The sequence below is a fragment of the Phyllopteryx taeniolatus genome, chromosome 7 (genome assembly GCF_024500385.1).
Source record: "Phyllopteryx taeniolatus isolate TA_2022b chromosome 7, UOR_Ptae_1.2, whole genome shotgun sequence".
In the NCBI taxonomy this organism is placed as follows: Eukaryota; Metazoa; Chordata; class Actinopteri; order Syngnathiformes; family Syngnathidae; genus Phyllopteryx; species Phyllopteryx taeniolatus.
This window is the reverse complement of record NC_084508.1, coordinates 8,783,079-8,807,995: the sequence shown is the minus strand read 5'-3', so window position 1 is coordinate 8,807,995 and position 24,917 is coordinate 8,783,079. Positions and strand designations below refer to the sequence as shown.

The window sequence follows — 24,917 nt, the reverse complement described above, 5'->3', positions numbered from 1 at the left end:
ACTGTGTCTTACTAGTAAAAAAAAATTAATAATAATAACCTGCTACTTAGTGCCACTTTTGGCCTGCAAGTGCGCAATTAAACCTTACGAGTAAACTACTGCACTGCATGATTAACACTACAATGCCCAAAAGGTAGGCAGGTGTAAAAAACTAGTAGCCTCCTGGACTCCTGCAGTATCAACAAGATACCCACTACATAGTAGTTCTCAATAGTGACATATAAAGTAGTTGTCCTACTAGTATGCAGAAATGTCATTTAATAGGCAGTTGTTGAAAAAATGCGACTCGTCAGAAGCAGTCATTTTACTAGTGCACCTAGTCATTCCACTCGCGCTCTGAATTGTCTTACTAGTGAGGACTAAGAGCGGACGAGGAAATGGACCTTAAACTGGACATCAAGGACATCGAATAAATGCTCAAACGGCTTTCAATACAGCAGCGATTCGCGACCTGTGTGCTCCCTCAAGTGCCTTGCAAGAGAACAACCGCACAGTTCAGTTGTATTTAACTTTGAAATTTAATCTTGAAGAACTGGTTGTTTCTAAACATTTATTTCGGTACAATTTTGATTCAATGTGCAATACATTTTAATTGAACGAGTATTGAAGTTGGGTTTTTTTTACACCCTGGTCCTATCACCCCATATCCTTCCGCCAATACAATTCCTTTACTCTAATCCTCCAATTTAGATATACATCAATGTCAAAATAAACCCTCTTACAATAAGACCTCTGTCTCGTTTTTGATGAACACTTGGGCCTACCATGCAACCGTATTTTAAGGTCGGTCATGATTGTGGTACTTGGAGTGGTAATACTTTTATTTTTATTTTTTTTAAGGTGGTATTTTGTGTAAAAGGTTTGAGAATCACTTCCACAGCGGGTTAACGTGTTTTAAATACAGCGTTATTACATTTTTGCCCGACGAGTGGGGCGCAAAACGTATTTGTTTTGTTTTTGTTTTTTTTGTTTTTTTTCCCTCCAGACGGAAGCGCTCTGGTGCGCCTGTTGTACTGAACGTAACCACCGGGGGCAGCAGTGGACTCGTTTCGCTATCCGGGGCTCCTCGATCCTGGCTGGGAAGAGGAACGACAACAAAAAAAAAAAAAAAAAAAAAAGTTTTCCATGCTGGGATGGAGGCGCTTGAGGGCTGAGCCTTGTGGACAGTCTGCTGGGGGAACTTGAAGAGAGAGAGAGAGAGAGAGAGAGAAGAGAGAGCAGGGGGAGGAAGAGGAGGAGGAGGAAGAGTAAAAGGGTGAAGATATAACAAGAGCGTCTGTCGATGTGCGCTACATTTCTTTATAGAGCTGCAAAGTGACGCTTGGCTGCCATTCATTTAATAGTTGCCGCCCCCAAACTCTCCACTTTTGAGACTTTTTTTTGTCTTTTTTATGTATTTCTTTTTCTTTGAAGAAGTGACAGTCCTGCCCGGTGAACGCGCGCGCCTGTGGGATTCGGAGCCGAAACGGGCGGAGTTGTCCAATGCAAAACTACATGTATGAGAAAGCCATGGCCCAAGAGACAAGGAACGGGGGAAGCTCCACGTTAAACAACAACAACAACGGTGTCGACAACACCAAGAGGAAGCTTCTAGTTGCACTGGACATCTTGTGTCTTCTACTTGGTGAGTGCACAACTTTAATTAAGTCCTAAATAACTGCTATTGTATTTATCACTTCTTTTTCCCCCCCCCCACCTCTAAGTTGCGTTAACACTTACTTCCATGGTTTGCAACGGCTGTCAATCAAAAGGCTTATCTTTTCTGAAAGTATTGCTGGTTATCTTCCAATTTAATGTGCCGTAACATCTTATCGTGGAGCTCCAGGGCAACAGAACCTCAAAAATACAGAGTAAATAATGCACAGTGGGCTTTTCTATACTACGCTGTCAACGCATTCACATTCACTTTATATAGGCTGCTTCCCTCGCATAAATGTTTTGAAGTGTTGTCACCTGCCCTTTACCGCTTGCAACCTCCCTGTGCCCCCCTCAACCTTGGTCATCCCCACTTTTGCCAGCTGGGACAAGCTCCAGCTCACCCGCCACCCAAAAGAGGGCAAGCATTAGAGAAAAATGAAAGGATGGATGGATGCGGGCTCAGGATCTGTGACGTCAGACCAAATTGAACCTGGAACTAATTTAAATTGAACACAGAATAGCCACTGTTTTTTAGTTATTTTTTGTTTGTATTATTATTTTAATTGCACTTGTTCTCATTATGACTGTGGGTAAGATGGAGCGTATGCCAGCTGACGTTGGGCGAAAGGTTGGGTACACCCTGGACTGGTCGCCAGCCAATGGTCGTCAGGGCACTGACAGACAAACAAGCATTCACACCTATGGACAATTTAGAGTCCTTAATGAACCTAACATTTATTTTTTGTTTATGGAGGAGGAAACAACCCACACAAGACGACCTGGGATTCAAACCCACAACCTCTTGACTGCGGGACAGACGTGCTAAACAATCGACCCACTCGCCCCCGCACAGAATACTCCTATTCAAATGTTCAGACACTTCTACAGTTGAAGAAAACTCAATTTCCTCTAATTTATATTGTTAATATTGCAAAATGGTTTGGCCCATATTGTGCTGAGCAGCCAGGACAGCCAAACACGTTCGGTTTCTGTAGTTCCTTGACCTATAGGCTACACTCTAAATCACGTTTGATCCCGTTTTAATTTGTTGTGCTTGTATAGGATCCTATCAGCTACTAATAGGGGAAGTGGGATTTCGCAGTTGGCTTGTTGTTGGCCTGCCCTTTTGCTTTGTAATCGCCGGTAGCCTTCCTTTCACCCCTCTTTCTTGAAGAATTTCCAAAGTTTGGCTCCGCTCCATCGCTCCACTTCACCTGTTGTCAAAGGCGCGCTATCTCGCCCCCTCTTTGCGGTGCCTAATAATTGCTTAAGCATGTGTCGCGGCACGAGGGGAATGCCTCTCCCATCCAACGCGAGGACCCTTGCGTCTGAAAGAGCAGGTGGCAGTCGCACCGCCCAAAAAAAAGACAATCAAATAAAAAACAATGTGGAAAAGGCATCAGCAGTTACGAGTTGCTAGTAGCCAAACATGTGACACGGGCATCCGAGATGTTGCACGTTTCTTTTTACTGCCTCGTCTGAGAAGCTCGCAAAAGCTTTTTGCAAGCTTTAGAGTGTCCAAGTGTTTCATCTGCACTTGTAAAGAAAAGAAAAAGAAATAAAAGCACACACAGATCAGCTCTTCCAAGTGCACATGAAACAAATTTCCTGGCTACAGTGACTTCCTTGACTTGTAAAGACTCAAGAACACACACATATTCACACATACAAGCGTGTCCAAAAAAAAAAAAATCATTTCATCGTCTAATAACAGCCGGTTCTTTCTCAAATTGTGTCAAAACGAACTTAGGTTGAAGTTGAATGCTAGTTTAAGGTTATACTCTCTTTGTTTTCGGGGTGAAGAATGTCTTTTGGTAGTGATGAAAAGATGGAATATGCTTGAACACAGTCAAACAAGAGTGCATTTTGGAGCAAAGTCAATAAAAACACAGCGATTTGTCGACATGCAGCCTAATTCGTTTCATTTTCCGAGCTCTTTTTTGGAACGCGCTGTGTAATATATGCAGGTTGACACAACAGACACAAATGGCCACTTTTCTTTTGTCATGCTAAATGCACTCTGGCTGCCCCGTGGTGACTGGTTGGCCCATTTTCAGTGGTCCGGGCTGGGACAAGTGGTTAGTGGAAGGATGAGAGGGGTTGGGGGGGGGGGGGCTCAGACAAGGGTGGGGTTTGGGACAAGGAATGTGGGTGTGTGAAGGGCCTCAGATTATCCCGTTTGTGTTGTCGAGTGAAAAGGCGCACGCTATACATGGACGTTCTTGTGTATCGGCCAGTTGGCACACTCACACACAAACACACACTGCTTTTTTTTTTTTTTTTTTTTTTTTTTTAAATGTCTAGCAGCAACACAACCTTCGGCAAAAAGAACATCTGAGGCGCTCCATAATCACACCCGTGGGTACTTTAAAAAAAAAAAAAAAGGGCCTCTTTTGCTTTGCTTCTGGTAATCAAAGCTGCTAATGATGCATAAACACAGCAGGATGGGCACACACACACACACACACACACACACACACACGCACAGACTCACAAACACTTGGCGGCAACCACACTAACAGAATCTGGCTCTGCGATCTTCCTGTTCATTCTTTCTTCTGCTCTTTGGTGTCTGCTTTTTGCTATTATGAGCGGCGCGGGGTTCTGATTGGCTCTGCAATGACACAAAAGTTGCGACACTGCATTGTCGCGCTCGTGAAAATGCCAACACGATTGTCCCATAGCCCACGGGGGGAAAGATTTCCCCCCAAAAGCTCTAAAATTAGCCGTGGTTTTGTTTTCCACACTGCAATAGCTTTAGACCGCAGTGTTGTAGATGGCAGCAACTGAAATGTAAATGATTTAAAATTGTTACCTCCGCCAAGGAAGTTGATTAAGTTTTCGTGCAGATGTGGAGAAAAGCGATCTAGGTTTTTCCTTTCTTTTGTTTTTTTTTTTTTGTCACGCAAATAGCGACTGGGGGGGAGGTTTTGTTACTCAACTTCAAATGTTTATTTGTAATATGAGCTATATTTGTATTAGTGAGCCTGCAGTGTTGTAGTAGGGGTGGAACAACTCCAGATATTTTGCGGTCGACGACGCTGAGGCAATGATGGTCGAGTCGCTTTCAATCAATCGATGGCCTCGTTGACATTTTTTCAGTCGTCAACTCGCCGTGTGTGCTTTCATCTGCATTTTCAGTGAGGGATTTGTGTTTTTGAATGCCAAAACGCGTGATTGGCGAGTAATTGACTCCGCGCTACAATCGTTAAAGTGGACGCCTCGATTACTTGACGAGTCGATTAGTTGGTTGAGTCCCTGTGGTGTTGATGGAAGGAATTAAAAATGTTTACAGAAATTGCTACCTTGCCAAGAAGAGGTTTTAGTACAAATTTGGATGGTGTGGATCCAGGATTTTTGGTGGGACTTTTAGTTGCTCAACTTCTGATGGGGGGAGGGCATTTAAAAAAAAAAATTGCAATAAAAATAAACAATTTTAGGAGTGTATTATCGTTTGAGTTGGAGTTTAAAATGAACAAATAAGGATTTAATGGCACAACATTGTGTCGCGACATATGAAAGTCTACCAGAATGCTTCTTGCTAAAGACGCCGTCTCCAAATACTATCAGACAATCTTTGACACCGTGCAGGGAACTCATTTGCCAACATGCTGTATTTCTCCACTCTTTAAATGTATCTGGTAGATGGCTTACGTGCTTATTTAGGTCCTGCTGTTTTGGCTAGCAACAGAGCTCAAATGAGCTCAGCAGTGTACTCTTTTCACAATTACAGTAACTGCCTGTTTTCCTTTTCCTAATGGGAATAAGGGGACGTCTATTTGAAGGAGCCACTTACTGTGATTAATTGGCGTTCCTTGTTTTATGTTCAATGTCTAATTTGTGATTCTTTTTTTTGGGGAGAAAATTCCTGACTATGTTTGAGTTGGGTATCTGTATCCTAATTAGGGTGGTTTGAGGTGTCTACATGCAACCGAGTGACATTCTAAGTCAACATGGGCCTGATGGTTGCTGGAGATATCAAAACACGAGCTGCAGTAACCCTTGGCCAAAAGGCGTTGGGCACTTTGATGAGTGATATACGGGGAAATGAGTAGCTGCAACTCAGCCTTTTAGCCCTGAGGAATCAGCTCCCTGAGTGTCCCCGGGGACATTAAGCTAATACAATCCACACCCCACCCTTTCCACCATTAGCCGCCATAGCACCGCAAAGCAGTCACGCGGTACAGCTCATTAAAGCCGGACAGCTTTAACCTCTCGGGCTGCTCGGCCACTTCAATCTCGAGCTGGGCTCTGCAAATATTTCCTGGAAATTCTCAAATTCTTCATCTGGTTGCTGCACCGCGACCAAAGCGCTCTTGAAGTGACATCTGGTGTCATTTTGGGAGTGAAGCGGAGGGCACGCTATGCTGCGTTCAGAGGTGTACTGTCATGGGTTGTTTGGCCTTGTACGGCTCAGTCGAGAGTTTAAGAGAAGTGGCTTGACAGAACCAAGTCACAAAGTTACAACCTGAGAAACTACATTCACTGACACGATTTGAGGTTAGAGTATACATTTAACATGATTTGTTTATGACTTGGCTTCAAGCGTGGGATATTGAAAGGTAACTCCATTTCCCCTTTCCTCAAGTAGCCAATTTTCCAGAAGTGATTTTGTGATTCTCATCCAGAGAACCAAACGTGACAGGAGGGTTCATGTGAATGTCATTTCTTTTTAAGCTCCTTTCAAAGCAAATGATGTCAAAGTTGAGGGAGGCGAGACCCACATCTCACCAAAATATGCCGCAGCAATCGTCGGCATCAAAAATCTGCCGACGATAATTACATCTTAAGCGGCCTGCGGCGAGTTGCGTTGCGCGTGTTTACGTTGCGGTGGCCTATGGGGTCGTTGTGTTATGCAGCAGATCAGTCGGTGACAACAACGTATGCCACACCGTAGTGGTTTTGTGTGTGTGGCATCGTATGCCATCATTGCGACATGTGGCTGGTCTGTCGCCCGACTAAAATGAACGAACCCCTGGGGTGTGTGTCTGCCAAAGGCTGCTATTATGTGTGTGTGTGTGTGTGTGTGTGTGTGTGTCCCATGGGCCTTATGGGCGCCCAGAGCTGTCATTAGCTGTAGTCTACAGCAGTGGTCTCCAACTGCTGGTCCGTGCGCCATTTGGTACCAGGCTGTACAGGGAAACTCAACAAAAAATATTTTAGCAAGAATCAGAATCCGAAAGTTTTATTTTGAAAATTAGGTGCCTCTGTAAACATGTCAGACTGCTCGCCTCTGTCACATGATACAATATATCGCCACTCACTGTCTGGCAGAAACGTCCTGTGTCCAAATATGGTCAATTTCTTATTTTTTTTTTCACAAATCGATACTTGTATTCTCTCCCCACGTCGTCTGTTATTTTTCCGAATTATTAACCAATTTAAAGCGTTGAAAATAGCTTGACAAAAATTCTGTCTGAGAAGTTCGTAAAACTCCGCCTCTTCTCTCACTCTGCGGGAGCTGTTTGCATTATGTTGCCTCAAGATTGAAAGTCTGGATGTTTTTATAGACAATAGCGAGTTAAAAAAAAGTTAAGTTAGATAGATTTAAGACTTTACACCGATTTTATCGGGCTGATCGGTATCGGCCGATATTTAGCATTTTATGCTGCTCGGCCGATCGGCTTTAATGTCATAATTCGCCGATCCGATCAGTGACGTCATTGAGCGGCTCCGCAAAAGACATTTATTCCGCGTCGCCATCGTGCGCAGTATATTTGAATCCAAAAGCCAGTTTATTTTTAGCCTTGTCGCGCGTCTTTTGACGTAGTGTTGGAAATATCTGACGGCCAATAAAGTTTTTAAAAAAAAATTTAAAATAAAAAACATGTCGGCGGTGTGGAACAGACAACACGTCTGAGACAGACAGCACGTCAAATTTGCTCTTTCACGATTGCACTATGACAGACTACTGCAATAAAATCTTGTATTCCGATACCACCGCATCCTGTTTTTTACGATCATTGGGCTTTATCTTGTCAACCCCAATGCGACCGGATACACTTGTTACCGTGTTGGTGGTCACCGGTGCTCAGGACAGGAGAGGACGTCCGTTTAAGGCTTGCTTGAGGAATGTTCACGTACTTTGAATACGATACGGCTCGCAAGCAGGCAACAAAACATTATGTAGCCTAGCAAGCTAGTGGTACCACGAACGGTTGGACGTAAACATGCCGCCGTTCTGCCAGATCATGCTCTAAAGTTTCGGTGTGGGTGAAGTCATTTAACTAAAATAAAGTCATTTAATTACAGTAAGTTAGCTCCCATTATTTCTGCCACGTTGTAATGTTGGTTTGACCTGACTGATTAGAAAACACGATCTGACGAGAGCAGTGATTTCCAACCTTTATGGAGCCAAGGATCATATTTTACAATTGAAAAATCTCACGGCACGCCAACAAACAAAAAACACTGGCATAAATAGAGGAACAAAGATATACATTATTTATTGTAATTATATATTTTTTAGCAATTAAGTACACAAGTATATAGAGTAAATGAACAGGTCATTTAAATAGACACATTCCTCAATCTTGTGATCGGATCAGTGATCGGTTATCTTTTTCAACTCGCTGATCGGCCCCAAAAATCCTGATCGTATAAAGCCTAATAGATTTAAGTCAGCCTGTTTTGTTGAAAATAGATCGCCATAATGCTTCAGTGCAGAAGGAACTGGTCGGTCTCAAAGGTAAGTGTGTGCAGATTTATTTCCGCCTGTTAAACCACTTAGCCAGCTCATTGTTGAATTTATTGCATCACTCATGGCGCTAATAAATTCGAGAAAGAGTTTGGGAAGAGGATGTAACCATAGTCGTTTGCTTTTGTGAAGTGTTAAAGGTTTTTTGTCTGGTTGGGGGGGGGGTCATTTTGTGCGTCATGGTCTCTCATTACCCCAATATATGAATAGAAACAAGTGCAGGGTTCCCACTTGTTACATCAACTACATTCACTGTAATGGTGAATTGTATTTTTAATCATTTGTATATATTTGTTTCCATGCCGGCCCTGGCTGCAACGCAACGTGAGCGTTGACGTCTGTCCCGTGTGGTTGTCACGGAGACAAGTTGACTGTCTCTTGAGGCTCATAGTGTCGTCTCTCTTTTATATTTGCACTCTTTCTTGCCGTTCACTTTTTACAGCGCAGCAGACGTATAACAATGCTCTTTACGATCATTTATGGTTACAGTCCTCTCAAGTAAACACACTCGAGAGTGCTTATTTAGATAAGTGTGCAATTATACCTTAGCGCCTCACTGTAAACTGTGTGTGTGTGTGTGTGTGTGTGTGTGTGCTTGAGTTTTTTAATTGCTTTTGCGAGCACTCCGCAAGCTCAGGATGTCGTTACACCCATGAAAATAGGGGTTGGGAGGCTTTCTCGTCTTTTTTTACATTCTAGCTCCACTCATGGTGTTACAGCATGTGGACAAAAGTTTCAGGCCATGAGGTCATCACATCCGCATGAAGTGAAAATTGTAGAAAATACTGTATGTGATTTTGGAGCGTGTCTGTGGGAAGTTAGGGGACGATTTCGTCCCAAAGGTGTTTGATGGGTTTGTGGTCGAGTTCGTCTCGTTCAAGCACGACTCAAAGGCATGGAATTCAGATCTGTCGGTAGTTCAGGAGGCAGAGTGGTGAAGATTTGGTTTCCATCTCCGCATCACCGTCCTCAGGTTTGGGGCGCATTCGAATCTCGGACTGTCCCAGTCCTCGCGTGGTTTTTCTTTCGGTACTCTGGCTTCTGGTTATTCTGGAAACTCTGGAGACTTTCTCTTGCACTGGGCGTATTTACTCTCCACTTTGGTTCATTATCTTCCAGTATGTGGACAAAAGTAGATTTTGTGAACATCTCTTCAAAAAAGAAGCTTTAAACTGTTTGTTGTCACTCCCAGTTGAAGTTTACTGTCAAACTAAACATTAAACTAAGAGGCTTCCATGTTGTTTATTTAAAATAACCAGCTTGCTAACACATAATGGGAAACACCATCGTCAGGCAAATAAATTGCGTCAGTGTTGAGGTGTTACAACCCTTTAAGCAACAATGTTCTCGGAATTAACGCAAAAAAAAAAAAAAGAAGACATTTTTAACATTCTATTATGGCCTTTATGTTTGGATGAAGAACAGTATTAGCGAGTGCTATGTTTTTTTGGGGCGGGGCTGGGTGGGGGGAGGCTGGAACGGATGATTGACATTTCCATGTATTTAATTGTGGAAAGATGATCACGAGTGTGGTCATGGAACGTATAAAATTCGTTCTCGAGGCACCACTGTACGTGATTGACAGATGGATGGATGGGAATTGGGGAATTTTGTCCAACCTCTGTTGGATTAATGAACTGATTACGAGACTTGTGTAGATGTGTTTGCGTGATACGGGAAGAAGAAGCCTGTCTGTGCACTTACAGTCTCTCTTGCAGTAGTGTTTGCCAAACGCCAAGCTGCGGTCCTCGCAGCATGGTTGCGGTGCACCATGCTGTCCCAGCCTGGGCCTCCTCCCGCTGTTACACAAGCCACTCTTGTCTGTCACTTTCTCTTACTATGCGGCCAGCTACAATCCTCTCTGTGTGTGTGCGTGCATATTGTGTGGATTTAGAGATGCGATGTTTGGGGGTTGGGATTTTGCACTGTTTCACTGAGGACAATAAGCCTTTTGATGCATCTCGGAGAGCCTTTGTTTACGCTAATGAGGACCGACGAGGCCGTGGCAGACAGAGTTTTTAGGGTGGGGGTCGGGGGTGAATAAGTGAATGAGATTGAAGCACGCATGGCCAATTGATGATCTATCAATAGTTTATTGCCACATGGTGAGCTGGAGGGCGGGTTGTTGTGCTTATCTGCTCTACTGCGGCTAGCTCTTCTTCTTGCACTTTACCTGAGTATTTCTTTTACTTTTAGCTACAACAATACATATAAAACATTTACAATCTTGAATTTGTACCCCTTACGTACTTACTATTTCAATAATGTTAAACAGATAGAAACAGAGAAATATTTAACATGCAACATGCCACAACATTTTCGTTTTCTCCGCTTTTCGTACTGTACTTTTGTCACCTGTGGCCGCAGCCACTGAGCCTTCTCCTGTTTACATACAAAGAAGAACTCCACGCTAAACGATGTGCAGAGCGTTCACACAGGGGCTCCGGTTTGACACCCATTGTCTCCCCGCGATCAAGGTAATGAGGAGCAGATGAGTGGCAGTGGAGGACAAGAAAGGGAAGGAATGCCGCGAGCCATTATCCAGAACAGAGGCATCAGGTTTCAAAGACGAGCCGAGCCCTCCTCTCTGTTGCCAGACTTGTGTCCCTTGCGGCAATAATGCCATTATGGCATCAAGAGCGCAACGCCCAGTCACCGAGCGGCCAAATAACCCGATGCGCCCCCACCTCTCCACAACCCGACCCGCTTGGGCGCTCAAATTTCCCCTTCATAGAGGCAGCTGAGCGCTTGGCCTGCCCTTTCCACAACCACCGCGGCCCATCCATGAGTTGATCTTTTTTTTAAAGGCATTATAAATATCCCCTTGCCCCCCCTCCGCTTGTTAACCGGGGAAAGCGGATCTGATTTCCGACAAGACAGCAACGGGGAACTCTTAAAAGAGACGTTTTATGCATTTATTTCGCAATTTAAAACAGTTTCCAGGTGTCTCAATAACATGTCCACCCGTTTTCTATACCGCTTCTCCACATTCAGGTGACAGGTGAGCTGGAGCTTATCCCTTTCTCCATACAAATAATAAGTCCATTTTTCATCAGATGTCCCATTAAAAGTGTGCCTGCAAGCCAACAGGTGTCCCTGGCATATGCCTGGTTGTAAAAAAAAAAAAAAAAAAGAATAAATGGCATTTATTCCTAGGAATAAAATCGCTCTGAGTAAGCACATGCTGCTGTTGCGGGCCCCTGGTTGCCACATAGAGGGAGGGGCAGGACAGGGATTCACTCTGTAGACCACTCTGCTGACCTCAGCCACTCCGCTGTGTGTGTATGTGTGTGTGTGTGTGTGTGTGTGTGGGTGCGTGCATTTGTGAGTGTCTGTCTGCGTGTCAGGAAACAAAGGCTGGATTTACACTGCATGGTTCAAGTGACACAATTCCGATTTTTTTTTTTTCTCTCCCAAGTGGCACATTTGGAAATGTGTCACTTGTATCTCAGGGCACCCCACTGTATTTGTATTATTTCGGTATTTTTGTTTCCTTCCATGTTATTACTGCCTGGTGTTATGTGTTGTCATTTACAAGAAACTTGGATGTTGTTTCGTGTGTTCTATAAATATAAGCACAATGTGTCACTTGAAAAGTACATTTTCAATAAACAGTCCATAAAACATCTGATATAGACATTGAATCAGAATTGCCAACTTGGACCTGCAGTGTAAAGCCAGCCAAAGAAGCGTCGGACCTGATTGAAGAGTCACTCATACGTGTTCATTATGCAGTACGCAAACCACAATGAATGTGTGCAAATAAGGCCTCGGGTTTGTTTGCAACAAGCTGGCTTCGCGTATTTGGACTGCGGGAGGCTTCAGCAGTGAGCGTCTCAAAAATGTTTGGTGGTCTTTGCAGACGCTGCCAGTGAAGCCACAGTCATCCACTCCTGACACTCACACGGGCCCACACAGACGCAAGATACCGACTTAGCGACACAGTGGAATTCTAGAGCTTTGTACAGAATGTGACTTACATCGCTCACCTTTTGCCCTCCAGGGTTTTTCTCACTTACACTGACCCTCGCCAAAGGCCACACACACATAGTTGCTCAGTGACAGTAATTGAACTGCGCTACTGTCCTTAAGTCGATTTTTCAGGTATCAGTATTTATTTTTATTTGTAATTTTACTCCCCACATTTGAGCTGAGATATCTGTACTCTTCCTGGGTTATTGTAGTTAATGAAAATGAACAAAATAACAAATGAAAATTGAAAAAGCATTTCTGTTTTTTTTGTTGTTGTATATCTGGTTTGAATTTGAGTTATAACACTGCTTTGTTTTGTTTTCACCATCAAAAAAGTTCAGTGTCCAAAATTCAGTGGCAAAAATTCAACATCGTAAAAATCAAATTCCAATTCAGATGGCACAAAAATACCACCAGACGTCAACATCCAGGTAACTGGGAGGAAGAGTTTGGAATTGTTTTTCTTCAGTGAATTTGAATTAGCATTTAAGAAGTTGAATTTTTGACTGTGCCCTTTTTGAATCTCACACCTGACAAAAACTGCAAAAAAGATGAAAACAAAAAAAAAACTAGGAAACCTGCTCTAAATACAAATGCAAACAAACTACATGAAGTCAAAATGATTAGAAAAACTAATGAAAAATCCAAAACTTACTTCTTTCAACCTCCGCAGAATTGATTTGATATTTAATTGATTGATTGATTGATTGATTGATAGATATGTTGGGGACTTACTACGTGAACCAGGGAGCAATAATCAAGATGATGCAACAGGTCTGTAGAAGCAAGATTGAGCCCAGATGAATAACCACTGTCCTAGAGTCTTTATTTCCTTTCCCGCCTCGGCTCAAGTGACATCAGTAAAGTGAAGTGTTCCTTACATTGGACCAAAAGAGGGTGTCTAGAAGGATTTATTGTGCACCCAGTTGCTTATTCGCTCATCGGTTCTCCAATTAAAGAGATGTCGTGACCAGAGTCGACTGAAAATAAAAGAAAGATGGAATGAGTCAACAGGGATTTGGCAGGGATCCGCTCCGAGCTAATCCCATTGTGTGCGAAGGAACGTGTGGCGGGATTCTCACAGGATGGAATGAATGCCTGAACAGCATCAGGAAAGATCAGCGGGCCCACTCAGATCCACTTGCTCTACTGTACAGTTCTCAAACATTTTGGGTCCAGGGACCACTTACAGGGGAGAAGGTTTTCCAAAGATCCCCTCATAATCTTAGTGCCAATAAGTGTCGTAAAAAGGAAAAAGTTGCCTTTTCCTGTTTTGAGAAATATCGTACATATTTTTTAGAGAGAAAAAGTCACAATCTTAGTGAGAATAAAGTCGTATTTTTTCAAGATATTGTGGCAGTAAATTAAAAACGACTTGGGCAATTATGCTGTCAGACTAAGAAAATTATACGACATAAAAATGTATTGCAAATGAGTTTGTGGACCCCCAAGCTACAGCTTGTCAGTTTGAAAGCCACTGCTGTAGATAACCTTAGCAAATGCAGCACTTTCATTTGAAACTCATTTCTGACTGAATTTCCACTATTCCCTCAGTGCTACCGGCCACTTTTGAGTGCTTTGCTACAGTGTTTGCTTTAGGTTATGTTGCATTGAGAGCATCGAGTGGAGGGGCTTTGAATTGCTGGAAGTGAGACTGGGATGGGCCCGGAGGATCTGAAGCCATACGCCAGGGCACAATGACTCACAAACACACACACACACACACACACACGCATATATATATACTGTACATTATACCAGCTTTCGGTGAGGATGTGTGGGGATAAAAGTGTTGATTTGTTTGTTTGTAAAGAATAGAAAAGAAAGTTTTTGTTTTGTTTTATATGCATTATTAATATAATAAGAATAAATCATGTTTTCTGCTAATTACACTACTTTTTCTACAAATGACACTAAGCAAGAACAAATCTAAATTTCAACTAATTAGTTACTTTTTGTACACAAACAAAAACAATGAAGTGAGTTTTCTGCTAATTACAATTGCTTTTCGTCCAAAATCTGAAGAACATTTTTGTTAACGTTTTCTACAAATCAAAACTACCAAATTTTGTACATTTTCTACAAATTACAGCTACTTTTTATACAAAATCCTAAACAAGAACAGACAAAATTTGTTAGCGTTCTACTAATTACAGCGACTTTTTGTACAAAATCTTACTAAGTGAGATTAAACAAAATGTGTAAGCTCCCTACTAATTACTGTGGACGGGACCGGGCCAGCGAATACTTGAAGTTTATTATAATTGACATGAAAAAAAAAAAACTCCCCACAAAAAAACACAAACAAACCAGGGATTGAGTAAAAAAAAAAAAAAAAAAAAAACGCGAATAAGTGGGGGTTTTGCGAAAAATGGGGGATATCTTTAAAAAAAATGTGCAATTCGTCCACAGTACTTGTATAATTGACACTAACCACAGCTACTTTTTTGTACAAAGCGAGAGCAGGCGTCAGTGTCCTGTTTCTCTACATAGCTACGAGCTATTGATTTCAGGACAAAGAAGGCAAAGCTTGATTGAGTGGAGAAAGATGAAGTCGAGCGGCCTCCGCCCCTTGCTAACCTTCCACCCAATTGTTCTTTCCCCGCCTCGTCCTTTCTCGGCACGGGTCACGTGTCCCGTTTTGAGAGGCGGGAGAAGGAAATCCTCCATTCGGGCAAACCACGATATGGCTTCCTCCACCTGGCTCCGCCTCTCTCACCACCCCAAGTCACCTCTCGCGCTGGCTGACGCTCACTATAATATATCGTGCTAATTCTGCTCCCGAAAGCCACCAAAGCCTCTTAAAATGTGAAAAGCAGGCCCAGAAGGGTGCTGCTCAGGGCTGAAGACTTTCCCTGCTCCATGGGGATATTTCTATCATGTCAAGGGGAATCCACTTGGAGCATTAGCCCACATAAGACCGCCAACTGTTTGCAAATTCTTCTGGGAAGCATTGTCGGTTGAATAGAACCAGCACAACCAACTTGATGCACTGTTGACAAACTTGGGTTTCCACTGGATTCCGTAACTTTCTATTGGGGGAAACAAGTGCAGTGGTACCGTACTGATCCACTGCTGTTTGTTGACCCTGGATGATGAGTGAAGGAGGATTTAAAGCTGTCGCTTTCTTGTTTACACGTCACGTCAGCACGCAGCCTATTATGATGTCACACTGTTAAGGTATGTGACGACGCTATTGCCCTCCTGCTTACCGGAGGTGGGGGAGTCAAGTCAGAATTTGGGAATTGCTTGTTTAATCTTCACTTGGACTTGGTATTCATGAGATCCAACTTACTTGAACTACATTAAGTGAAAACATTTGAAAATCTTAATTTTCCACCTAGTGTGCCATTGTTTTTGAAAGATCAATTTTTGTTTGTAGCGTGCGCAAAACTGGCAACCAACCAGTATGCTATGGTGCTCGGGAGAAAATATCACGGAGGGATTAATTTTGGTTTCAAAGATTAGGATTTTGATAGAAAAAGAGAATGGAAACATGCAAGGTTTGCAACTTAAGATACACTACGACATCTAACTTCATCTGTCACTTATAAAACCCACGAAGACAAGTAAGCTACGTTCACGTCACCAGCTTTAGCTAACCAATAGCCGGTTAAACATGAAACCCAAGATTCATGTCAGTTATGCATTTGAGAAGACAATATAGTAATAGACAAAAGGCTACACGTTTGAGACAAGTTTGGGACCATTCAAAACTACAGTACATCATTGTGAATGTGAGAGTACAACTAACTAACGCAAGTGAAGATACTGAGTGCAAAGCGGCTATGAAACGATTGTAAGACTCCCCTAACCCAAGAAATGGCTTGACTTGACTTGCTTGACCTTTAGTGGGGACTCGCCTGAAACTTGAAGGTTAAGACTTGAGAGTTTTACCCGACCCAATTGAGCTGAAATGAGCCGTCCCACATAGTGGAAATGAGGATAAAGCACAGTCGTAAACCGTATTTTTGTTTTCTTTGTGTCTGCGGGATGAAGAGTTGGAGCCAAACCGCTAATCTGACTCCCGCTATACCAAAATTAACCCCAAAGCCAATCAAATGGGCACTGGCTATGTAATCTGCTTCACGCAAGCTGTCAAATATCAAGTCAACAAACACGGGCCCTGTTGTATATTGGAGCAAAATAGTTATGTTGGTACAGGGGGGGTCCTCGGTTTACCATGGTAATATGATACAATGTTTTAAGGCTACGAACAGTGTGCAAAGAAGAGTTCTTTCGCAACCACCAGACAATAAGTGGACTGGTCACCAGCCAAGCACAACACACGTATAGACAAACCACCATTCACGCTCACAAACTCATACAGCAGGGGGTGTGAACGATGAACCGCAATACAGCAGTGGAACACTGTAATCTGGTTTTTTTTCAGGGAGTGTACATGCAGCAGGCATGTGAGTGGATTTTGAGTGGATGGCAGTCACACGGTCTGAAAGACCGAGCCATGACCTGCGCACATAAACACCACTTCAAGCAGCCGGAGAAATATCTCCCTCCTTCTCTACTTCCCTTTGCCTCTCTCTCTGTATCGGGTCGGTGGGGGAAATGGGTTCGGAGCGATGTCAAGTGGTCCGCAGTGGTTTCCCCTCACGGACTTCAAGAGAGAATTGCATGACCGCATCTGATAAGACTAATAGAACCGTTCCCCGACTGGACCAGCCACCCACTCCGTGTGTGTTTCCGCACTCTCTGTGCTTTTTTTCCCCAGACTCTGCCGTGAAGAATTATGGCGCCGTCAGAGAGTGCCTAGACCACATTGGTGAGAGGCCGGACTGTTTTCGAGCTCTTTCTCACCCAGGAGAATCTCAAGTGTCACGGAGCGCGACTGAGCTCATGACATGACCACGTTTTTTTAATTCAATGAGGCACAGCAGGCTTTTGCCAACAGGCCGGCCCACCTCTTTCTCTTTCTCCCCCTCGCCCCTACCACCCCTTTTGTTGTTTTCTGCCGCTGCCATACCCCCCATCACTCTTCCACTCAGTCCGGTCAGCGGGCCTTGCGAAGGTCACTCACTATTTACCCCAACAAAGGAGGTCATGTTTCGTCCCCTGTGCAGACGCTCACAGAGGAAGTTAAAGCGGGGTGCACACATACAGATTTACATCTGAATCCATTTTTTAAAAGTGTGAGACCCCACCTGTGGGAAAAAGATATCTCTGCGTTCTACTCTTTACTTTGTCAAAATAGAATCCTTAATTTTTGAGCCTCTGCGGATGATGATAAAATGTAAAAAATAAATAAAAAATAAAGACGTAAATAGAGAGAGGCAAAGTCAACCGTGATTGAGCTCTTGACTGATTTAGATATTGGGGTCTCATAAGGCAGAAAAAAACAGGGACAGGAGTGACAGGGAAGAACGTGAACCGGGAAATATTAATGGTGACGACGCAAGAGATTCCGAGAAGCAAGATATTCTCCATCCATGGCCTTATTTCTAATAAAATTGTTTGATGTTGCCAGGTACAAGCATGAGTTGTGGCGACTGGGTCGTGTCTTGAACCAGCCCAAAAGCCACCAGCTTCTGCCGTTTAAAATTCATGACAAGAAAAGAACAAAAAAACAACACCATGTGTGTTTTTGCTGCTCTTAGTAGTTTGCAATGATTCCCAACCCTGACCATTTTCTGAGTAGATTGGGGGGGGGGAACTCACTTTTAATACACCCACACCACAGGATGATCTTTCACAGACATCCGACAATTGGGCCTTTGCTCACTTTGACCGTCAGGGTGAGAACATGCACAAATCTGGCTGGATTATAGTTATGTGTTTACCCCTCTTAGCAATTGTCATCCCCGACTATTTTCCCAAATGTTTAGGGGTGAAAAATCACCCTTAAAACACCCCACACAACAGGATAATCACTCAGGATTTCAGAGACATCGGGCCTTTGCTGAGTTTGATCGTAAGGGTGTGAAAACGCTCAAATTTGGCCTGTGTTTCAAGATTGGCAGTAGTGTTTCTTTCAGCTTGGTATGGAACACCCATTACGTAAAGCATACCATTTTTACCAGTTTTTGGCCAAATTATTATGGGGTAGCAACAGCAATCATTTGTTCACTCAGGAGCAACAATGGGAATGGAATAGGAAGCCTAGATACGCTGCTATCCCACAGTGGTGGAAACACAAGGCAGATTGGCAGCTACAGTTCCAAAACGAACTGTACTTTTCAGATAAACAATACACGGTGGTGGCGTAGACAAGTTTGGCATCTCAAGGAATTCAGACACAAGAGAGCCTTTCATTTATTTTCAAAAGCTTGCTTTCACTTTCTGTTCATTGAGGCGGCTACCAAGTTTCCCATGGTGTCCTCGCGTCACTAAGCATTAGTTAGCATGTGCGGTTGTGTTTCTCATGTCTGTTAAACCACTAACCTTCTTTCCCTTCTGAGAATTAGCATGAGAATCGCCTGAACCCCCTCCCCCGGACCGCTCCCCTCACGCAACCGCACAGAAGAAAACGATTCAACTCGTGATGAGTGTTTACCCAGCGGTACTGGCTTTGCGCTGAGCATTAGCACAACGCCCACTGCTGTTTTCACTGCGTTTAAGGTATTAAAGTGCTGCCAAGTTCACTCGGGCATTAAGCTAAACGACTCACATGAATATCCGCACCAGAATCCTGCAGTTGCCTTTCTTCTCATAAGTCACCATCAAAGTCTGGCCCAAGCCCCCGAATGGGCCCCCACCAGGAGGCCCGCTGAACCCTGGCACTGCGCCCTGTTTGCGCAGGTGCCTATCCCATCTGCTGCCCTTTGACAAACGGACCGCCAGGTTTCTCTCGAGGCATCGTAAACAATTGACCCCTAAGGCTCTTGAGCTTTAGATGATCACATGGTGCTCGACAGCAGATGGAGTTTACCAGCAATCGATGAAATCTACACCTTGACCTCATCCAAAGGCTATGTTTTTTTTTTTTAAAGGGGCTTTTAAAATGTGATTATTTTTCTTGTAGTAAAAAAAACTGATTACATTATGTCAGGATGCACAGCTAACTCAGCTGCCCCCAAAAAATTGAGGTTGTCAGATTTGTTGGTGAACAGTAGGTTTTTTTGGTTTTTTTGGGTTTTTTTTCAAAGTGCAAGTGGATGTTTTGGTCTAGGTCAGTGGTGAAATAGGTAATTCGTAGAGGAGGTAAAAAAATTTGTTTTTTTTAAATGTGTATATAAAATATTTAAAATAATTTCTTTTGATAATGAAATAGGAATTTAAAAGTATATTTATTGTTAAATGTTTAAAAACAATCTATTATAATTGACCATATTTAATGATAAAAACTATGCATTACTTACTTTACTAAAACTACATTATTTAATTATTTAATTACCTAATGAGATACGTGGCGGCACGGTGGGCGACTGGTTAGAGCGTCTGCCTCACAGTTCTGAGGACCGGGGTTCAATCCCTGGCCCCGGCTGTGTGGAGTTTGCATGTTCTCCCCGTGCCTGCGTGGGTTTTCTCCGGGCACTCCGGTTTCCTCCCACATCCCAAAAACATGCATGGTAGGTTAATTGACGTCTCTAAATTGCCCCTAGGTGTGAATGTGAGTGCGAATGGTTGTTTGTTTATGTGTGCCCTGCGATTGGCTGACAACCAGTTCAGGGTGTCCCCCGCCTCCTGCCCGATGATAACTGGGATAGGCTCCAGCACGCCCGCGACCCTAGTGAGGAGAAGCGGATCAGAAAATGGATGGATGGATGAGATAAGTGAATAGAAACTAAACTAAAATGTAAGTAGCCAATTTTAGGGAAAAGGGGGATAAATTAATGCACACACAGAAAAAATAAATGTCTTGATATTGGAAATGCTCGGTGAGCCGGATTTAAAAAAAACATAATGAGGCCATTCTTTGCCCAGCGCTAGTCTAGGTTTTCTTGAATTGTTGTTTGTGTTGTTGAATTATTGTGGGAATTGTTATTTTTAAGACCAGGCATAAAAAAGCAGTCTTCTTCTGGCTGATACATGCACCTTCTGTAGTGTCATTACCGTAAAAGGTCTAGACTACATTTACTGACATCTTCCGCACCCGGGCTCACTTTGAGCAAAAAATGAAGCCCAAATGTGCAAGCCACTTGAATGCTCAAGTAGATGTACCTTTGTTATTAAGTCAGTGGTCAGTCTGACACCTGAGGCAATGCATTCCTCCTCCAAGTGGGAGCAGATGTCAAAGCATGGCATGCAAAGTGGCTCTGGATCAGATGTGAGCTGAGGTTTTTTTTTTTTTTTTTTCTTCCTTTGGAGACATGGTTGCTGGCGTGTTTTTTGAGGAAAAGGACCCAGTAACCCAATCTGGACTCCCTCCAAAGGGGGGTGGGGTGAGGCTCTTGCTTTGACTCTAATCTCAAAGACGTGAAGAACCGACCGTGTCTGGCGTCGAATGTCAGTGAATCTTCGGGACGCCTCGGTCTCTTCATTCGCTTCTATTTATGAGCCGTTGCAGCACCAAACGTGCTCTCATGCACAAAAATGTTTTGCAGATTTGGGTGGGCTTGGATTTGTTTCCCTTAATATGCACACATATTAAAATGCCCATAACATTTGAAGCCAAGCTTTGCACGCCAGGATTTTGGCTGATTTATGTTTTGATATCTTTTGTGCTATTTGAGGCCTTAATCTAACCGTTTTCTACAGCGCTTGTCTTCATTACGGGTGAGCTGGTTCTGGAGCTACCCCAGCTGACTTTGTGTGATAGGCTGGTCAATCACAGGGCATATACAGGTATAGACAAATAGGCATTCACAATCACATTCACACAGTCTTCGCCGGAGTACCCGGAGATCTTGACACTTTAAGACAGACTACCACTCCACCGTGCTGCTGTTTCTGAAGTCTATCAGCACATTTTTTTTCGACGCTCTGTCTTGAGGTAGAAAGTCCCAAATGGAATGGCATACTGATTTCCTGTAACCCAAAACATTCAACTCCAAGATGTATTGACAGGGTCCTTTTAAAGCCTCACCAGTGCAGCGCAGTACAGTTCACTTCAGCTTGATACTTGTTTGTTTCCACTGTCAAAAGTGTATGTTTGCCAAACACTTATCACACCTCACCATAATAGTATGAAACTGGTGGTCATGCGGAGTTGGGGCACTGGTATCTTTTGATAGGTCAACAAAATTGTCACTTCCGCGCGATAATGGTAATGGGCCAATGACCATTTTTAAAAATACAGAAACTATACTGGGGATTTACCATTGTAAACAATTCCCCAGAGAACTTAACTGGACCTCCCTGTTCCTGAGTATCTGTTTGCTTTGCCAGGGTGGTATGGACTTGGAGGGGGCTGAGGGTCTCCTGCTAAAAGATAAATAGCTCAGTGTTGTTCTGTCATTAGAGCAGCTGGAGTGTTTGCTGCGTAAACATCGCGTTTGCTCGCACAAACACCTGTGGGCTCTTTAATATGTTTTCCTTTCAGGTTACAGGTGAGTTGACATGCAGCAGGTGATGACTCCCAATGGAGATGTGTATGAGTGCGTCATCATCCATCCATCCATTTGTGTGTGTGTGTGTGTGTGTGTGTGTCTGTGTGTGTAGCAATGCTGCCCAGCCTGGTTCTGCACCGTACTTCTATTCGTCCATACCAGAGAGGGTTTTACTGCGGCGACTCCAGCTTGACATACCCCTACAAGAACAGCACCGTGCGCTCCTCGGTGCTCACTTCTGTTGGGTTGACACTGCCCGCGGTGTCTGTAAGTGGCCCAACCCCACAACGAGCGTCCCCCGCATTGGGGAACAATGGAAGGCAGAAACGGTGGCTTCTTAAGAACGTTTAGACTATAAAATTTTATACAAGGAAAATTAGTCACCGGCCATAGACGACATCCTGCAGTCACCCACTTCTGCCATAGTCCATGAGCCCCTAGTGCTGGAGCGTTCCTTGTGCTTCCTCCTGTTTATGTCCGTGTCACTGACCTGTTGCTTTCTCTCTCTCCTTCCTGTCTTGCTCTCCCTCTCTCTGTTTTGTAGCTAGCCTGCCTTTCCTGATCATTGAGACTAGCACCATAAAGCCGTACCAGCGCGGGTTTTACTGTTCGGACGAGTCCATCCGCTACCCCCAAAAAGAGGGCGACACCATTAGCGATGCCATGCTTTGTGGTGTTGGCATTCTTATTGCCATCATCTCTGTAAGTCGACCTGCACACCTCCCTGTTTTCTCCTTCAACTTAAGTCTTTTACCCCCCTCAACTAGTCATTAAGTGATAGCAGCTCCACCTTAGTCCAGAGATGGGTACTTGAGTCATTGTGACTTGGACTCAAGTCGACTTGAGTCACTGTTTTGATGACTTGTGACTTTACAAAATCTAAAAGACTTGAGACTCGGCTTGGCGAGAAATTGAAAGACTCGGGACTTGACTTGAGAAATGATGAGGTGTTTTTAATAAATACAGAAAGGTTACATAGATTGACCAATAATACTATTGTTTTAGCTTATTGGTCTTCTCTAAGAAGACCAGACTCTGCAGGTAAGACTGCTTTGATAAGTTGACTTGACTTGGGGTTTGACTTACCCCAGGACTTGACTAGGGACTTGGGCTAACTCGTGACTTGACTTACCCAAGACAAAAATCACTATGGACTTGATTGAGACTTTAATTTAAGAGAGACATACCGGAGACTTGCACATATGTGATTTGCTCCCATCTCTGCCAGTATGTTATCATGCAGTCCTATGCTATAAATGTGCTTTACATGTCCTCCTCCTTCCATACGTCCTCCGTCATACTCCATCCATTTTAAATCATCCAAGCTATTTGTTTCTAATTTGTATCACCAAGTGAGTCAGTGGTAGTGAGAAAGCTCCCACCCCTGCCTCAAGCGTCAAAAAAGTGTTTCTGTGTGTGTGCTTGCCAAACACCAAAGAGTTTTTTTTAAAGTTCCTGACCCAGTCTTAGAACTCCCACTCATATGCCGGACCCCAGTGCCCCCGTGCGTGACACGATGGGTAAAATGTGTCCCATTCGTTCCATATTTGAGTTGCTGGTAGCCCAAGTTTGCGTGAAGTCTACATTCCCGTGGCTCAACTGCTGTTCCAATGATTTTGGTGTTGCGAGGGAAGGGCGAAAATGGGTGTCAGAGTTAGTGGAAACATACTATAATGACATGTGGTAGGGTTTGTATGTGTCAATTAGTGGCACGTGGTCAGGCTAGATGATCTTTGCAGCGTAGACTCCCATCAAAAGTTCCCAGACTGAGACACACAGACACACTCACATACAGTATATAGCACTAGCTCAGCTCTTCTGGTTATTAGAACCAGGAGATGGTGTGCTTGTGACAGTTTAGCCCGTTACATGTTTATGTGTGGGTAAAGCTGGCGTGTCCCGCGCAGCTGTGCTCCATTAGTGGCGTCTGCTGCCATGCCGACGGCGCTCCTTTAAGTCTATACGGTGTATGCGCCATTCTGTGTACGCCGTGAGGGAATTCCCTGCAGCGGCATTGGTTGTGAGTTCTCGCCGACAAGCCCAGGTAAACCCAGTCCTTTACAGAAAACAGTATGCACACATTTGCAAGAAGACTGAATGTTAATGGTAACAGTCCAAATAAACTGTTAAGGACCGTATCGGCCTCTTGGGTTTCTAATCTCCACCGATTCAAAGACAATAGCACAAACACACCAATAAACCTCAGTGTTTGTTTGCTCTGGCAGTGAGCCCACCAGCTGACCACCCATCAGGCAGGGATAGGTGTGTTTATCAGGCCTAACACACACTGTGCTAGTATAATACGCAAACAAGACATATCAGCATCGACTTGATAGGATGTCTGAGCCCCGATGGGATGGTCAGGTCAGTACGCTCTACTCTCAGAGACTGAAGCCTCGTGCTGGGGGATGTGGTTTTAAAGATGGAGGGTGGCCAGCCTGTCAGTCAGACACCCCTGGAGGTGTGGACGTGATTGGCAGGCCCTGTGGCTCGACGGCTAGCTCGGGCTTAAGTCTCCTCAAGTACCGACGGGGCCTTTTCATGGGGCCCTAGGCTATGTAAAACCACTTTGGTTGGCATACCACAGCAATCACGGGGGGGGTTCGTCCACCCCAGCTAAGACCATTAGTACAATTTAAGTACCATCAAAGTCACCCCATTCATGGTAGAGATATTAACCCTCCAGTAGAGGAGTTTTGTACAGTAGTGCTTTCAACTGTATGTAAAACGCTCTTTGTCAGTTCAGGCGAACCACACCTAAAGACACACCTAAGGGGGAAGGGGTTTCTTACTTCCATCGCCTTGGCTTCCTCCATCGCCATTAAAGGCCCCATCATTCTTGAACACTCGTTAATAATCTCCCATCACATCCAAACTGCCTGAGGGAAAGGCAGGCCATGCTCATTGTGTCTCTATGTGTGTGTCTTTGTGTGGTTGTCACTCTCTTGTCATTTTGAGATAAGTTGTGTTTCTTGCATGAGTCAACGTCATACCACGTGGTCGTCTGCATCAAGGCTTCGGCCAATCCCTTAGAGATCAACCAGTCCTCTCTTTGTAGATCGTGATCGGAGAATCCTACAGGATTCACCAGCTGCACGAGGGGACTAAGTCCTTCGTGGGGAACCCTTACGTGGCAGCATTCTACAAACAGGTCAGTCCTCGACACA

General features: G+C 43.9%; 1 protein-coding gene across 2 annotated transcripts in view; it reads left to right on the top strand.

Moving 5' to 3' along the window:
* Positions 1-1,205: 1,205 nt before the first annotated feature.
* The window catches only part of plpp3 (phospholipid phosphatase 3), a 37,788-nt gene continuing 14,076 nt past the window's right edge, over positions 1,206-24,917 (top strand). The window contains exons 1-3 of one of the 2 annotated variants that reach the window (XM_061778689.1): positions 1,206-1,624; positions 21,863-22,017; positions 24,809-24,901. In XM_061778689.1, the coding sequence (XP_061634673.1) occupies positions 1,483-1,624; positions 21,863-22,017; positions 24,809-24,901 (390 nt within the window). In that variant the 5' untranslated portion in view covers positions 1,206-1,482. Of the gene's footprint in view, positions 1,625-21,862; positions 22,018-22,294; positions 22,453-24,808; positions 24,902-24,917 lie in introns of both variants that reach the window. The other variant, XM_061778688.1, reaches the window with a different exon arrangement.